This window comes from Thamnophis sirtalis, unplaced genomic scaffold (genome assembly GCF_051295495.1).
Source record: "Thamnophis sirtalis isolate CommonGarterSnake01/CBP01778 unplaced genomic scaffold, rThaSir2_p1.2 scaffold_1, whole genome shotgun sequence".
Lineage (NCBI taxonomy): Eukaryota > Metazoa > Chordata > Lepidosauria > Squamata > Natricidae > Thamnophis > Thamnophis sirtalis.
Genome location: NW_028261381.1, coordinates 33,670,761 through 33,689,240, shown reverse-complemented (window position 1 = coordinate 33,689,240; position 18,480 = coordinate 33,670,761). Strand labels below are relative to the sequence as shown.

At 36.6% G+C, this 18,480-nt stretch overlaps 1 protein-coding gene across 5 annotated transcripts in view; it reads left to right on the top strand.

Annotated features, from left to right (window-relative positions):
- Nucleotides 1–18,480, top strand: part of GALNT13 (polypeptide N-acetylgalactosaminyltransferase 13) — a 226,297-nt gene that overhangs the window by 102,334 nt on the left and 105,483 nt on the right. For all 5 annotated transcript variants that reach the window (XM_087710428.1, XM_087710435.1, XM_087710413.1 and 2 more), the window contains exon 3: nt 7,065–7,233. In XM_087710428.1, coding sequence (XP_087566554.1) covers nt 7,065–7,233 — 169 coding nt within the window. The remainder of the gene's footprint in view (nt 1–7,064; nt 7,234–18,480) is intronic.

Here is an 18,480-nt window from a genome sequence, read left to right as displayed (position 1 = left end):
ATTGCGCCACCAACAGTCTTGCTGCTGTTATTAGGTGCAGAACCAAGTTAGTCTCTACCACTGTAAAGTCAGTACATATACCTAGTAAAAATAACTGAGGAGTAAACTTTATCCTTCTTTTAAAGATATTTTGCATAATCCACCACATTTTTATCCAAAATGCCTTAACCTTTTGACATGTCCACCATATATGAAAATATGTAGCATCGAGAGAACCACACCTCCAACATTTAGGCTGTACATTCGGATACATAGAAGCCAGCTTTTTAGGATCTAAATGCCATCTATAGAACATCTTGTAAAAATTTTCTCTCAAGTTTTGAGCTTGTGTAAATTTCACATTTCTTACCCATATTCTTTCCCATGTGTCCAACATTATTGGTTCTTCAATATTTTGAGCCCACTTTATCATACAATCTTTAACTAATTCTGTTTCCGAATCCATCTGTATTAGTACATTATATATCCTCTTTATATGCATTAAACTTTGATCTCTTATTTGTTTAAACAAATTATCCTCAACTTGTGCCTCGCTTACTGAAGAACATAAGTTAATAAGAACGACCTCATAGTTTGTGCAAAAATCCATGTATCTGAGCTTTTTAATAATCAGTATAAAGGAACGTGAAGCATTTATAATGAAACATGAGAGTGAAATATTTTGGAAGTAAAATAATTTAGCAATAGTACATACAATAGGCTTTAATACAGCCCATTTAAAGCATTCTCTGGGCGATTTACAATGTAGAAGTATTATTTGTATATTGCCCCCAACAATCTGGGCCCTCATTTTACTGACCTTGGAAGGATGGAAGGATGAGTCAACCTTAGGTCCCATCAGGATCGAACTGCAGACTGTGGGCAGGTTTACCTGCAATACTGCATTACAACCACTGCATCACCAGGGCTCCTCTGTCTTATAAATGGTTACTAGTAGATTTCTGAATGTTCCTATATGTATACAATTAAATAATGATTTAAAAATGATTCATTTTTGCTATTTGAAGTCTGGGCATCTTGCACTTACCACACAATGTATTCATTCAAATTATCTGAAATTCATTAGTGATTCATAATTAAAAACATGGATTGGTATAATATACATACAGTTCAGCAATCCAAATATCATGTATTGTTTAGGCAGTGGGACATATTCAGAGGATTTGATGGTAATGCATATATTGAGGAATGCGGTGTCATGCCAAAAAAATAAGTGCCGAAGAATTGTTCCTGTTGAGAGGAAATGCAGAATTTCTGTTTGGGGAGAAATCAAGGGAAGCAAAATGGCACGGCTTGGATACTTTCTTCCTGTTCTGTGCAATCTATAAGATCAAGTTTAATAGACTGCAGAGCGTGCCTTTTATCATTCCTAGGGCAAGGCACCCGTGCTTTCCAGACAAAACAAAGAGTGGGGTTTTGGTGGGGGGGATAGAGAAAACATTTCTTTGTGCCATTATGCACAGATCCAAATGATAATTGATCAGTTGAATCTGTTGCTTTGATAGAAGTTACAGAGTAGACGAAATTTTAGCTTTGTTCTTCTCCCATGCTGTGCCTCAAATGTGGGAAAATCCATTTTCCTGGTTTTAGCATCGTGCTCATTCTTCTATGAATAGAATATGGTGGGGGTATGAAATATTTATTAATGTAAAGTGGGTTCTTTAGCACATTGGTCGCTATATTGTGGCTGTCACATAAGAGCCTTAGAATTCTCAAGGTTGACTCAGCCTTCCATCCTTCCGAGGTGGGTAAAATGAGGAGCCAGATTGTTGGGGGCAATAAGCTGACTCTGTAAACCGCTTAGAGAGGGCTGTAAAAGCACTATGAAGCGGTATATAAGTGCTATTGCTATTACTATTCTCGTCAGCCCATTGCTGGCAATTGCTAGTTTCTTACTGCTAATAGTGCCCTGCATCTAACTAATATAACCAAAGATGTTGCTTGACATTTTTTAGAAGAATTAGTACATCCATGCAGGTACAATATTGTGATAGGTTTTCCGTAAACACTATACATTTGTGTCAAAGCATACGCATGTCAAAAAGATGAATTCCTTAATGAAGAACATAATTACCAATAGCATATACTATACATTTCATATTGTTTGTCTTTATTCCTCTATTTTTTCTGTGCATTATCGCTAACTTACTTGCTACACGAGCATTGGAATTTCTTTCCCAAAGAATTTGGGAAGGCAGCGCATTCAACGGAGCTGAACTATGGTTTTAAAATTTTTAAATTAGCTTTAGCCTTGCAACCTGGTGCCAGTTTTTTGTCCAATGTGCGCATATGCTGCAAACATTTTGGGGTAACTTATAGTAATTTGTAGTTCATTTAAATGATTCAATTTCTTACTTTTATGTTTCTTTGAGTCTTTTTTTTTCTGTTTTGACTGAAACTTAACCCTTTGTGATTATAGGGACAAATCCATGCAGTTTAGAAATGATAGAAAGTATTTGTGGCTTGGGTGGCAGATATTGGTGGTGGTTTGTTCTCTGAGCTTGCTGTATAGCTTATGAATGTTTTGCCATCAGGCAAGGTGGTATACTCAGCAGGACATCGGTTGAAACGTCTTTTTTCAATTCTACGCTGCTTCTATTGATCTCGTGGTTATGTGGTCAGTGAGTCATGTGACCAGATGGTCATGCCATGTGACCTGTCGTGTGACAGGCTGGTCATTATATCTGAAAGTCAGAAAGTGAAGAGAGGCTCTATAACCTTCACTATAACCTATAACCATCTGCTATAAGCAATGACCTTTACACATAATGACCAATCACACGACAAGCCACATGGCATGACCAGCCGGTCATATGACCCGTTGACCACATAACCACACCACATCAATAAAAGTGGTGAAGAACTGAAACAAGACGCTTCAACCGGAGTCCCGCTGAGGATGTCACCTAACCTGGTGATGATATGTTCAGAAGCAAAACGTAGAACAAACCACTACTAACATCTAGGTAGTTTCTTTGGTAATATTTTTGGAAATAATTTGCCATTACCTTCTTTTTCCTAGGAATAAGAAAGTATGACTGGATCAAAATCTTCCAGTTGACTTCCATGACCACAGTAGGACTCGGGTTTCCCCAATGCTAGACTAGCACCTAAATTATTTAGCCAATTATCAGAAGACAAAAGACAGTTCCCTGGAATTTCAGTACCTCCATAGACTGTAGTGTTGTTTAAGTTAAGTTTGGAAATAATTAAATAATCCCTTACATCAATGTTTCTACTTAAAATACACACCAGGTTACTTAATTGCCTAGTAATGTTTTGTCTGCACAATATAATTGTCCAAAGCATATCATTACAAAAGTTGCTGTTCCTAATGAAGCAATTTGGAAAGCAATAAAGTAGTTTTAATCTAAATATATATTTTAACCTTAGACCACTTACAGTTCCATCAGTTTCTTTCTTGAACTTTTGATCACTTTGTCTGTCCAGCTGCATCAATTATCCAAAAAATCAAAAATGCCTTTCTTACAAAAATTGACCTAGATCTACCAGAAGATCTAAACTTGAAAAGGGGGGGGGGGGCATAGAATAGATGTCTTGCAGACCTTTGTGTCAAGAAATCATTGGAATTTGACATCTCAAAGAGAAGGAGAGGAAATCTTGATGAGATAAGCGTTGTTAAGATTGGTGCTCTGTATTGTCACTTTCTCAAGGTCCTTGTAGCTGCTGGTTCAGATTCAATGTGAGAATAATGATATGTTTTACAAAACAGTTCTATACCAAGAACACTTGAAAAAGGGGATGCTAATTTAACAGATTATTTAAAAAAACCTCCTTAGTTTTGAGGGATTAAATAAAGTATGGGAGAATTTGCTGCACTCAAGCACCTCACTTAAGTTGGTTAAATTTGCTTTTCAAATGCCTGTCTGATTCCAGTATTTTCTAGGCAGCCAATAAATAGCCTTGCTGCATAATACACAGATTTTATTTTATTATTTATTTTATTTTATATTTTACATATTTTATTTTAATTAATTTTAATTTTATTAATTTTTTGCTCTTCCATTAAGGCACTGGTGTCAAACTCAATCGCGTTATGTGACATCACATGATACCGTGTTTCCCCAAAAATACAACCTGTCCTGAAACTAACACCTTGCCACATTTTTCACGTGGGCAAAAATATAATCCTACCCCCCAAAATAAGCCCCATGATCATTTGAACAGTCAATGTGTTTGGACCTGACATGGTTGGTCAACTAAATATATGGAGATGTAAACTGGGATGTTGGCTGATAAGGGAAAACAAAATCCTATCATTACTGATAGTTTAATTCTAATTTTTGCTTATGAGCTTGTTTCTATCATAGAACAGGATGATAGGCTGAAACAGAAATATCCTCCTTAATTCCTCTTGGGAATTAGGTATAATTAATTCCTCTTGGGATACTTACATGCCCACACCAGGATTTCCATTATGAATGAATTTCTTCCTATAAGGACACCCGTGAGAGTATTCATGCAATCAAGGTAGAAAAGTAAATGTTGATAACATCTAACATTGCTTTGAACTTCCTGCAGACTTACTGAAACCAAAGCTCGTCCAGTCATTCTGGCAAATCAGTATAACTGTTGTCTAGACAGAGGTTTTCCTTTCTGAAGAAAACAGAATGACTGAAGCTTTTCTTCTTCAGAGCAATCAAAGATTTCCCTTGATTGTTATTTTTAGCTGGAAGCACTTTGTTTCATCCAAGTTCTGAGAAATTTGCTATCAATCGATGAAGAATTCAACAGTTGTTTGATAAAGTCTGGAAGTAAAATCCCACGAGCTCTGTAGCTGCTATGTTAAATCTTTTAAGAGGATTTCATGTTGGTAGTTAAGACACTGAGCTAAAAACCAGGGATTTGTGAGTTCTAGTCCTGCCATAGGCATGAAGCCAGCTGTATGACCTTGGGCCAGCCACTCACTCTTAGCTCCAGGTAACAGACAGTGGCAAATCACTTCTGAAAAACATTGATAAGAAAACTGCTTGTTCCAGTCCAGGCAGTTGCCAAGAGTCAACAAAGATGGGCATACATCAGAGGTGGTATTGAGCAGGTTCTGACCAGTCCTGGAGACCCGGTAGTGGAAACTTTGCATAGTTCAGAGAACCGATAAATACCACCTCTGGCTGGCCCCACCCCCATCTATTCTCTGCCTCCAGAGTCCCAGCTGATTGGGAGGGAATGGAGATTTTACAGTACCCTTCCCCTGCCATGCCCACCAAGCCACGCCCACAGAACCAGTAGTAAAAAAACTGGAATCCCACCACTGGCACGCACACGCGCACACACTCGCATACACACACAGATTTTATATGGCTTTTTCTATTTCCTTCCTTTCATATACTCTTTTCCTATTGTTTTGGGTAGAATTAAAAAATGTGCCCATTTCATTCCACAGTTGTACCGGAATCAGGGCAAGAAATATTTGCTGCAGTAGCATACTATGCTTTGTCTACATCTCTGTTATTGAACATATTCGAGCTGCACCAAAGTATTGAAATGTGGGCGGTTTCTGTTTGAAGTTCCAGCAAGCCCACAGCATATTCCATCTCTTTCTCTCAAATAATTGATTCTATGCCCACGATGTATATGTAAGGGACTTCTCAAGATCCAGGAAACAGGATGGCAGTTTGCAAAATATTAAGGATTAGAACATCAAGAAAATTAGCAGCATCTTCTCCACTGCTGCAGTTTGCAAGCGGATTGAGGAATCTCAGCCCATGTAAACTTAACTGGTAAATGGGTTGCAAAAGTATGTGTAAACCATTTCTAAGATTTTATAACCGAGTCCTGTTTTTCCTTTCAATTAAACTGCCTTATAAATCTCTATGAGAATCTAACCTTTTGGGCTGCAAGAAATTGCTAAAGGCTTGACAGAACAATCCATTTTACTGATCTGTTGGTTTCTGATTCTCTCTGCCCATTTTTCCCCTTAAAGGTCTATTTCCCTACCACCTCTTTTTATAAATTGTATATCACAATCATATGGGTAGTCCCCGGCCTTAGGATAATCTGGAAAGAAAGTTTCATTCCTCTCTCTCTCTCTAAAAAAAAAAAAGAAGAAGAAGGAAGCTGGATAGAATTGTGAGATAGTCGGTACAGCATAATACAGAATACACTTTGGTTTCAGCTTCAGAAGTGGAAAATTTGAACCAGTTAAAAATGGAGTCCAAAATAGACAATTTCAACAATGTGTTAGCGATGGTATAATGGTGATAGTTAAGCTCAGATGACAGGTTCATTCAGAACAGCTTCTCCTAATTTGTTGTTACCTAGATATAGCTAATTTTCTCATGATCTCCAATGATCACTCTGATTATTTTAGATAGTCATTGAGGTTGTGCAACTGATAATTTAAGACCTCTCCACCAGCATATATTCCTTGGGTGTTTTAATAAAATAAAATCAGCAAACAACAAGAAGTCTTGACTCTCCAAAATCTCCAAAAAGTTTGACTGCATCATATCTCAGGAATATGAAGAACTAAATTGTGCCAATAAGCATGTGTCAATCATTACTAAAATAAAGTTTCATCCATTTCTTTTAGTGCATTCCATTTCAGCTATGTGGAGATTCCCTCTGCTGGTCTTACATTATATAACTTTGATCGCTGTTTGATTAGGACCCTTAGAGCAGATATGATTCCTGAAGAACTCTATCTGCAAGCATTCTCTTTCAGACAAATGTTAGGTGAGAGCTGGTAGGTTTGTGTGAAGGATAGAAGTGTCACCTTTAATCTTACTTATGACTCTAATATGTGTCTGCATGATTATGGCAAGGATAATATTTAAATCATGGAATGTAAAGTGAGAATGAACTGTTATAAATTGTTTGGCATGATTTCCCAAAAGCTGGGTATTTCTCAAATTCTGATCTTCAGATCAACTACTAATTCCAACTTTTCATGAAATGTAGGCTTGAAAGTCAGAATCCACAAGCAAAAGTTAAAAAAATGCCATGTAGCTTATGGATTCCAGATTCCCAAAAATGTAACAGAAGTGATGAGAACCATGCAGAATGATTAAAAACACGTATTTTTTTAATATCTTCTTTTGCAGCTGTTATGTCAAGAAGCCAAGAAGGACCAGGAGAGATGGGAAAAGCAGTTCTCATTCCCAAAGATGATCAGGAAAAAATGAAAGAACTTTTTAAAATCAACCAATTTAATCTTATGGCTAGTGACATGATTGCATTCAACCGAAGTTTGCCTGATGTAAGATTAGAAGGGTGAGTTGATATATATATATATATCTTGGCATTTAAATGCTTTGTTTATATTTCCATATGTGGGTTATACTGTACAGAAATCAATCCATTTGAGCTCACTGGGAATTCTGGGCAATCATGCTGTGAAATGGTACATAAATGCCTTGAACTTCATAGTTGTGATACTGGCATCTTACCATGTATGAATCATGATGTATAGATAGGTGGAGAATGACATGAGCTGGGCATCAAAGCCTGGTTTGAATCTTGTGCCACAAGAAACAAAAGGAGCCCTGAATGAATCCTGAATCCAAATACTAGATTGCCAGATAGAAAATGTTAGTATGTCTGGGGGAAAAGCAAGCATTAGGCATAGGAATGAAGTTGCTTAGAAAATGCATCTATATGCAGGTATAAAAGCTAGATTAACTCGGGGGTATATGTTGTTTATAGAATTGTGGCAGACAGGCTGTCTTATAGGAGATAAGGAAACCTGTAGGGAAATTATTGATGGAAATGAATGTAAATATTTCATATGGATTCGGAGTGCAGTGCAGGTATACAGAACTGAAAATGGTAATGAGAATGTGTGTTGATTATCTAAACTGATGAGGGGACAGAGGGAGACAGGTTCTTGTTGGTATGCTTTATACTTGGTGCTTCACTGGCACAATGATTGAATAACAGATAAGTACCTAGACTCTGTTGAATATTTGGAAGAGAAAATAGATATAGGCGAACAATACCTGTAAAATTAACCGACCTGTCAGTGTTTTACTATATATTTGAAGGATGTCTGTGGAGATTCTCAGTCATCCAGGTCATGGTTGTCCCAAAGGTGCTTTTTCAAGAAGCAACTGAAGAAGCTTCTTGGATGAGAAACGAAATGTCTTCAAAGAAAAACCAGAAAGTCCACTTGCCTCTTGAAAAAATACCTTTGGGATATTTGAAGGATGCTTTGTGAAAAATGATTTACCATATTTTTTGGAGTATCAGATGCACCGGAGTATAAGACGCACCAAGGTTTTGAAGAGGCAATTTTTTAAAAAAAAGTTTTTGCACTCTGCAAACCTCCCAAAAACGGTTCGTTTTTCATGAAAATGGGCCCTTTTTCTCAAAAAAAGGGGGGGCATGAATAGCCCTTAGGGGGTTGGAGGGTGTTCCTGGGGGGGGGGAACTAGCAAAAAATGGCCTGTTTTTCGTGAAAACGGGCCTGTTTTTTGTCAAAAAAAAAGGGCATTAGGAAGTTTATAGAGTGCTCCTGGAGGCTAGGGGGGCAAAATTGAGGAAAAATGGACCATGTTTTGCTCATTTCTGCCCTCCCCAGCCCCCAAGAGCTCTCTGAAAGCCTCCTACAAGCTATGTATAAGATGCACCCAGATTTTCAGCCTCTTTTTTGAGGGAAAAAGGTGCGTTTTATACTCCGAAAAATATGGTTACTGTCTTCAGTTTTGAAGTCTTTGCCTGCTCCAGCCCCATGATTGACATAATGGCCTTGTCTCTGCTGATGCTTTTCATTTAGAATTAGCCACTACTACAACAGCTGCAAGTTCCATGCTTTTGATATTAAGAAATACTGCTTCTCCTCCTGCTGCTTTTACAATGGTGGGATCCCTGCGTTTGTACTGTAATTGCGCTAAATACAGAAATTCATTACTGAAACATTACTGAACATAAATGTTTATAGAATATGGTTATGCTGAACAGCAGAGATACTAAAATATGTTTGAATAATATAATGTGAAATCCAAGGCCAATTTATGTAACGTGGTGAGTTCATGTGTATCAGTACTGTCAAGCAAAGCAATAACACTCTTTGTTCATACTGATATTCTTATATAAGATCAAAGTACTTAATCACATCCATAGCTCTCGAGTTCTGTTAACAGCTAACAGGCAAATAAAAAAAAATACAGAGTCCTCAGTTATAGTTGTTTCTGTTTATCTGTACAATTTTTTACTATTACTTTGGTTTTTCCTTTATTTATTTTCAACCCTGCCACTTCTCTATATTCCTCAATTTTCTTTATCAATTTAGGACCAGATTGTAGTGGATCTTCCAATATAAAAATTAAATCATCTGCAAATCAAATGCCTGAAATTTATATTTTTCTCTTTTGATTTCCATTCCTTTTATTTCTGGATCTTGTCTAATGCCTCTAGTTAAAACTTCTAGTGTTAATATAAATGATAATGGAGATAGCGGATAGCCTTGTCTCATTCAGCCATGGTGGTGCAGTTGTTAGAATGCAGTACTGCAGGCTAACTCACTGCTCACTTCAGGAATTCGATTCTCACCAGGCTCAAGATTGACTCAGCCTTCCATCCTTCCGAGGTTGGTAAAATGTGGACCCAGATTGTTGGGGGCAATATCCTGACTCTGTAAACTGCTTAAAGGGGCTGCAAAGTTATTCCATTTCTAAACAGCTTTACCCTGGGGTAACTATTGATGCGAATTTGCTTTCATGTAGTAGCCGTTACTTTTTACATTTTAGTTTGAACATGATAAAAACCAGGATAAAGTAATGTAAACTAAAAAGAAAAAATAGAAAATGCAGAAAAAAATAGAAACAAAATAGAAAAGAAGGGAGAAAATAAGAATATAATAAAGAAAAAGTACCGTATTTTTCAGAGTATAAGATACAGCTTTCTCCCTAAAAAAGAGGGTGAAAATCTGGGTGTGTCTTATACATTGAATACAGCATTTTTGACCTCTTGAAATCCCACCCTGTTTTTCGCAAAAATGGACGTGCATAGGCTTTGGGAGGCTTGTAGAGTGCTCCTAGAGGCTGGGGAGGGGAAAAACAAGCAAAAAATGGACCATTTTTTTTACCCGTTTTTGCCCCCTCCCCAGCCCCCAAGAGCACTCTACAAGCCTCCCAAAGCCTATGCATGCCCTGTTTTTTGCAAAAAATGGGCCCATTTTTTCAAAAAACAAGTCATGTTTTGCTCATTTTTGCCCTCCAGCCCACCCGAAGCACTTTGCAGGCCTCTCAAACTCCCTGCATTTCCCATTTTACGCAAAAAACAAGGTGTGCAGAGGGTTTGGGAGGCCTGCAGAATGCAAAAACTTTTTTTTAAATTTACCTCTTTAAAATCCTGGTGCTCCAACTTTCTTATAGAAAGTTATTCAAGTCACTCTTTTGGTTTATTATTTCCTATATTCCTTTTGATTATTGGACATCAGCCAATTTCATTTATGTGTCCAGTGTGATGTGTTTTTCTATATCATTGTAACCTGTCATTTTTAAATCCGCTTTCAGATCAATCTCACTTTTATCCAGTAAAACCTGTTCCTCCTTCATAACACATTTTAGTGTAATAGAAATAGAATAGAAAGAAAAGCAATTTTTTCATGGGAAGGATTAGTTCATTTGTAATTTTCCAAAAGTTCTAAACACCCTTTTTTCTGTTTATATCAAAAGAAGTCATTAAAGTTGTATTTAAAATTTCTTTCAGTAAGGATTGAAGGAAGCTATCCTAGTCCTGCAAAATTTATCTACCATATTCAAAGGTTCCTTAATAGCTGAAAAGCAGCTATTAACAGGCAATTTCTGAAAGCAGTTAGAAAACAATTGTGTCCTTTTGAAGATGTCAACTACGGTTGAGCAGAAAGATTGTCTTCCAGAGTTCTAAACTTCTAAACCTGTTGCAGACTGCTGTCTTGTGGTCTCTTCATGTCTGGCGCACTTGTGGAAAATCTCTATTCCTCTCCTTGTCCAGCTCTTCATTCTGCTTCAGTCATCGACACCATTAAAATCCGAGCCTTCCTCAGTTCACCATTTCTTTCCTCAAAGTCCCCAGACATTTCTTTCTTTTTCAGTTTTTTAAACTGTGCACCGCCAGAGTGGTTCTGAAAACAGCTTCTAATATTAATGTAATTTATTTGATTTTCTCTTAATGTGATATATGAATACAATTGCAAATCTTGATTTATGGCTTAATATTATATATGAACCAGGCCACCATCATAATATGGTGATTTGACTATCAAATTATGATTAAAATAAAATATGAAAGGTGAAGCCAACCACTGCAAATAGACAAACAGTAAGTTGTATAGCATTACATTATATTAGCACCATCAGATTATTTATTTGAAATGTTTTATCCCATCTTTCAGGGGGGTTTTGTCTCCAAAATTAGTCTTTTAAATAAAGATTAAATGTAATAAAAGTTACACAATCCTTAATACAAGGTTTTTTTTTAAAGATCTGGGTTTGGAAAGAAGAGATTTCTACTTAATCCAGCCAGAGTTTGACCTGAGTGGGTAGTTAGTATATAAATGTAATAAATAAATAAATCTCTTTCTTTTAATAGAAATTCTCTTTAGGTGCTATAGAAAGCACACAATGCAATATATATGAAATAAATATAAAATGAGATTAAATGAGAATATGAGGAGGAACTCTTGAGAAACAGACTAACTCATTGTGTAACATAGTAAGATTATGCAAAGTTTAAAGTTTAAAATAATTGGACTTCTCAAGGCTCTGTATATAAAATTCTACAATGTGCATGTTATTACTACATTGTATCATGCAAATGTTGGGTGGATCTACTTTCTGTCATCATAAATTGAGAGATCAATTGAGACTCTGTTTATTCAAATGGTCGGAAAATTATGAGAAATGAGCCAATAAGTCACAAAACAGTAAAACGGGTTCCTTGCTTAGTATCTGGTGCCAGTTTAATGTTCTTATCTTCTTACGTAGTGACAGGTTCAAGGGCAGAAATACAGGCTTTGTCTTCTATAGGAAAGATCTCTGATGTTATGTAAATAAACATTCACTTAATTATAAAGTGTATCAAAAGAGCTGTTGTATTTCCAAAGGGCAACTAAACATCAAGTGTGTGTCATTTCTGGATAAAACAAAGCAAACAACAAATAAAGCCATCTGCTATCAAGTTCACAATGCCATGCCACTGTTTTTCTTTTTCTTTCCAGAAATGTGCTATCTGGCAAAGTATTGGTTTCAATCCCTATTCCATGCAATGGCATTCGTCATTAAAGGAAATTCTTCTATCGCTTACTCACCTAGGGACAAATTCTGAAATAACCAGCCCTGAATGTTGCCAATGGAACTTTCATTTCCTCTTCTTCATTTGCAAGATAGGAATAATTAACTATCTTATACAGGTAGTCCTCGACTTACAACATAAGTTTATAAGTTCTAATACAAGTGACATAGCAGAAAAACTTTAAAAAAGTTTTCTTGTTAAACTAGCCAAAAAGCATGATGGAACTTTGGATGTATGGTGAATTACTTGACATGTTAAAAAATACATGTAAAATGGTAAAGAAAACTAGAAATTTAGGAGGAGCACTCAGATCAGGAGAGGAGAAAAGGCAGTAGAAGAGAGCCCAAATGATGAACAAAAAGATATTATGGAAGAAAGAGCGAGTGAAAAAGAAAAATACTTCGATGATTTCACTGGGCTTTACGTTGGCACACAAAAAGTAGACAAGGGGGAATGGTCCCCAAAAAAGTAAAAAAACAACAACAACAAAGTGGAGAAAGATTGGAAGAAAAAATACAGGAATTACAAAAATAAGAAAAAAAAGACGCTAGGTGAATGGGTTGAAAGAAGAGAAATGAAGTGAAATCTCTGAGAGGCCAAGAGAAAATGGTTAGAAAAGGAGGAAGAGAAAGAAAAGGATTTACTAGTAGAAAAAAGTGAAATGTATTGATATTGTTAATGGTATGTAGCTAATTATGATATGAGGGAACTATATTAATATTATTAATTGTGGATAACTAAGTAAAATGCTTATATAAAAATTGATTTTGAGGATATATACTATCTATAGTAAAATAGAATAACGGATGGAAATGAAATGATAAATTTGGCTAACCTTTGGGGCAATGATGATACTGTTTATGTATTAAGAAGAAATTAAATTTTTGATGGAGGATATGGAAATGAAATAACATGGCTGAAATTGGAAATGGAAATATGATGCAAATTAACTATGTACATGAGAAGATGTTAAAGGGAAAAGCCCAGGCAACAATTTGCTTATAAAAGAATTTAAAATTTGCAACAAAAAAATAAAATAAAAACTTTGTTTCAAAAAAAACCCAGTTCATTTAGTGACTGTTCGAAGTTACAATGGCACTGAGAAAAGTGACATTGTTCTGACCTAGGCTTCCCATGAGTATAAAGCAAACTCCTTGTCCTGACAAAAAACCCTTTTATTAATTTACTGTTCTGCTCATTCACATCCAACAAAGTCTTTCAAGGGAGGATTTACAGTCACAGACCTTATCTGGCTTGGAGAGCTGTCAGGTCAATATCTGCAAAACTTGGCAAGGAGTCTTGAAGAGGCACGAGCCAATTAATCAAACTAATTGTCTTCTGTAAACTCCACTGTCCTCTTTTATTTCCTCTGGGAGGGGCCATTCATCGTCCACCTGTGGCCTTATTCCCAAGTCGACCCCTGTTCTTTAGCTGTTCCCTTCGTCTGGCAACTCTGTGCATGCGCACACTGGGAACAGGCTCCAGCTGTTCTTCTGCCTCACTGATGTCTGACTCTGAAGGCACCTGATAACTGGCATATGGCTCTGGCCCCCTCTCTGCCTCCGACACAGAGCCCTCATCAGAGCCTTCCCCAGACTGGAGGACTGGTCCATGTTCCTCCCCAACCTCCTCACTGTCTGAATCTGCTCTGCTGGTGGGCCACAACACTTATGACCATTTTTCACACTTGTGTCGTTGCAGCATTCCCATGGTCACATGATTTACATTTGGATGTTCGACAACTGACTCATATTTATGACGGTCACAGTGTCCCAGGGTCACGAGATCCCCTTTTGTGACCTTTTTACAAGCAAACTCAATGGGGAAGCCAGGTTCGCTTAACAACTGTTTTTCCAGTTTAACAACTGCAATGATACACCTAACAAATGTGGCAAGGAAATTTGTAAAATTGGGCAAAACTCATTTAACAAATTTCTCACTTAGCAACATAAATTCTGGGCTCAGTTGTGGTCGTACGTCGAGGGCTACCTGTATACTTTTCAGACGCACCATTTAAAATTATAATGATTATTTCCAGCCTAGGATTGTGACAACCAGGAACCAGTCCATAGGCTTACCAATAAAGTGTTTGAAGTTGTTGCATGATGTAGGACTCATTTAAGTTTTCCCCTTCCAAAATTGGACTTTAAAAAAAGTTTAATGACTGTAATAAAAGTCATGCAATCCTTATTACGGTGCTTTTAAAGAACTGCATTTGAAAAGGAGACACTTCCATTATTTCCTCCCCGCCCCTTTTTAAATCCTCCCTGTGTGTTGGGAGAAAGTTGTTAGTGCACCTCATTGGCAGCAGAGTCTACCTTGTGAAATGAGTGTAACTCTGTTTTCTGACTTAATGGTGCAAGGCTGTTCAACCATGAAATTGCTTTCTTCATGTAGTTTAGCTTCTGTTTGCATGGACAGCCACAGCTAAGAAAACTTAAGAGCAAGAGTGAAGGCAGCAACTTCAAGACCCAGTTGACATTAGGGAAAATTGGGGCACCAGAGTGACTCATTAGCCTAATCAGTCAGTCATATCTAAAAGGTAAGGCTATTTGTTTTATGGCATTTCTCAACTGCCTCTGGTAAACTGCAAAAATTGTCACATGACAACAATTTACAACATTAATACTTAAAATAATCCAGATAATTGAAAAATATAATATGCTGTCATAGCGTCCGTATGTGTAGTAGTTCTTTGCATAATTGATTCTTTATGGGGCACACACAATATGCCAGTTTGGTCTAATGGTTAAGGCACCTGGCTAGAAACCAGGAGATAGTGAGTTCTAGGCCTGACTTAGGTATGAAAGGCAGGTCATTCTCTCCCAGGCCAATTCACTCCACAGTGTAGTTATTGTGGGGAAAATAGGAGGAGGAAGTAGGAGAGCTATGTATGTTCGTCACCTTGACTCTCTTATAAAATAATACAGGAGGGATAAAAATCTAATAATAATGAGATCCTTCAGTAGCTTTGATTCTTTTACTTTCATCTTGGTTATGTGTTCTGAACTGACTGACATCTTCTTCCTACCTCACCAATACATTCATAAGAACATAAATTTTAACTCTCATCCCTCATCATAACCTCTGTACATTGAACCTCTAACTGGGTGGGACAAAAATTAATATTTCGAGATGACCACATTTAGAAGTTTCTTCCATGAATTGTACAAGAAAGAAAAAGGAAACTAGCATCAGTTTGTACATGCCATAGATAGAATAAGAACAAAAAAACATTTCTACATCAAATAATTCTAGCAGAAGTCCGATCTACTCAGTTTCAGAAGGAAGAGTTGTTGGGGCATGTTAGAAAAAGTTGTGATTTTATAACAGAAGCTCTTCTCTTTAGCCTCCCTATTATTTTTTCAAAACTTCAGAAAGGTGTGATTAGTTACACATTTTCCACTACCTTGGAACTGGTGTCAGAATGAAAGTGGTGAATATGAATTTGCCTTTAACTAGAATAATTACCTGAGGTGCAAGATATGCATCTTGGATATATATCAGTATATTACATAGCTCTCCCAGCTGATCTGATGCATGCAATGCTACACTCAAGTTAACAACTAGATTATAGATCCTAATTGCATCAGTACATTTGGGGTAAAACTGGACATTGGTACTCTTGTGGTTTACTGACGAAAATGTGCTGTCGTTATCAAGAAATGTTGTGTGAGGTATGGGTATAAGTAAGATCAGCAACTTAGTCTATATCTTCTGTTAAAAGCATTATGTTAAAGTCTTGATTAACCAAAGCCTTAATGGACAGCAGAGGTCAATATTTCCTGGCCCATCTGTGTATAATAGATCTGAAAAGGAGGTATGATACTGTGGAATACAATTAATGAACACATTGGAGGAAGTGAGGATCAGAATAAAATGAATGCCAAAGAATTGGTTGTTGCAAAGGTAGGAATCCACAGGTTGATGCAGACACATCCACAAGGGGAGGAGGAAGCAAACACCAAGAGCAACATTGCATTGTTGTGATACCACCCCTTTTGTACATGCATTGTAACATTGCTCAAATGTCCTAAGGAGGCAGAACATTGCAATATAATGCTTTTCAATCCTGGATAGACACCTCGCCACTGGAAAATAATAGAATGTAATAATAAAACAACCAGAGGTAAGTTTGGAAAAAAATGTGCAAAATTCAGACTGAATGAAATACCCAGGGAAAAGTATTTTGATAGATGATAGTTTGTTAAGTGTGCCTGAAAGGCATTTGGCAGAATTCTCATTGCAAGAGTACTAGTGGTGAAATGAGCAAAATTTGGATTTTGAGTGCAATTATATGCTGGCACTGGAGTGTACAGATTAGAATTTAGTTTTCATCAGCTGTCTGAGAAAGCTATGGATGTAAAAAAGAAAATTTACTGTACATTTGTTGATTCAAAGAAAGAATGTGATAAATACAGCTAGTTCTCGCTTAATGATCATTCATTCAGTGGCTGTTCAAAATTATGACAGCACTGCAGCAGCAACAAATTATAGTTATGGTTGGTTCTTGAAGTTATTGGTCACTCTATCGGCCCCATCATCGCGTGGTCAAAATTTGGGTTCTTGGCAAACCACTCATGTTTACAACTATATTCAGAATAAAATATTCCACAAGCCAAAAAAAAGTTAAGTCAATATATATGATCAGAATTTAAAGTAAGTGATGGTTATCATTTAATTCAGTTCCCCCCCCCCCCATATGCCCAAATATACAAAAGAGTAATTTTGGTCTGTTCTGTATTATTTACTTTTTTGGAATACAACCAAAATAACATAATGATATGTTGGCACCTGTTGATCGTAAATGCGGTCTTACGGCATTTTTGAATTATTGTGAATAGATTATTTCAAGAGTTGAGGGAATAAAACTCATATGTATAACTTGACAACATTAATTAGTAGATGGTAAATACCAACATCTTGTAATAAAAACATGCAAAAGATATATAAGCAATCACTTTTCTTTTCATAGCTTAAAAATCTGATTTGTCACAGAATTATTATTTTAATTCCTGCTTTGGTATTCTTGACAGAAATCCAATTTTAGGATGAAAATGAAATCAACACACCTGTTACCTCCTTTGTGAAATACAACCTTGAAGGTTATGTTAAACCTATTAGCAAATTCTGAGATAGGAAGCTGAGAATGATATAGAATGTTGCTGCTTTACTAAATCCTGCTAACTTAATTTCTGAATATTAAAATAGATTTCTTTATATTATTTCTAGGTCATCTAGCTCCCAATGAGTTAGGTAACAGATTAAAAAAAAACCTTACAAATAAAAGTAGAAAAGATACAACAAACAAAAAAAGAATCATGTCAGCTCCATGATTATTATAATTATAGCCCCCCCCCCAAAAAAACTAATGTATTAATTATTGGGTCACTGAATTGTCTCATTAGGTAGCCTTTCTACTAATTTCCTTAAAAAACATATAGGTAGCCTTAACTCAGGACTATAATAAAGTCTGCCATTACAATTCACAAGTTATGACAGTTGTTGAGGTCACTATGTGTTTGCCTTGCTTAATTAACCTCACTTGTGGTCTCCTGATGTGATTGTAAAGTCCCATGGCTGCCTCCACCCCCTGAGGCACCCCATGCTTTGCTTCCCACCCCTTGGGGTCTCTATAGCCCTTGGGCCTGTTTGCCACCCCACTAGGTCGTAGATTCTCCTCCCCACCCCTTGTCACAAATAACTCACTTACCTTCTGAAGAGCTATCATGAGGAAGAAATTAGATAGATTCTCAGCAATAGCCTTCCTATGTTGCTCAAAATAAAGAGACAGACAGAACCATGATGACATCTTCCAATTTAGGGAGCCATGAATGACTTTAAGAGAAGGCATTTTTTACTTCTTCAACACAGTTTCTCATTATAGGAAACATATTTTCTTTCATGTACAAATCATGGTCTCTATTTGGATGTATTATTAATTGCCTTTTAAGAGTATGATGGGACATTCATCATGATTTTTCACTTAACATCATGGAATTACAGAACACATTCAAAACATTCCCCTGCCCCCCAGCAATTTTCCAGGTTGAATACTAGACAGGGATCGGGAAAATGCTCCCTCCCTATTAAATACATTTTTTATTCATTAATTTTGGGTTTTTAAAGAATGCATCTCTGTGAGGTTAAGCAATCATTCTTATTTTTATGAAGAAGTCTAGTTGGGGTTAACGTGCCAAGAATTTGCAAATTATCCATTTCTCTTATTTCAGGTATGGAAGGAAT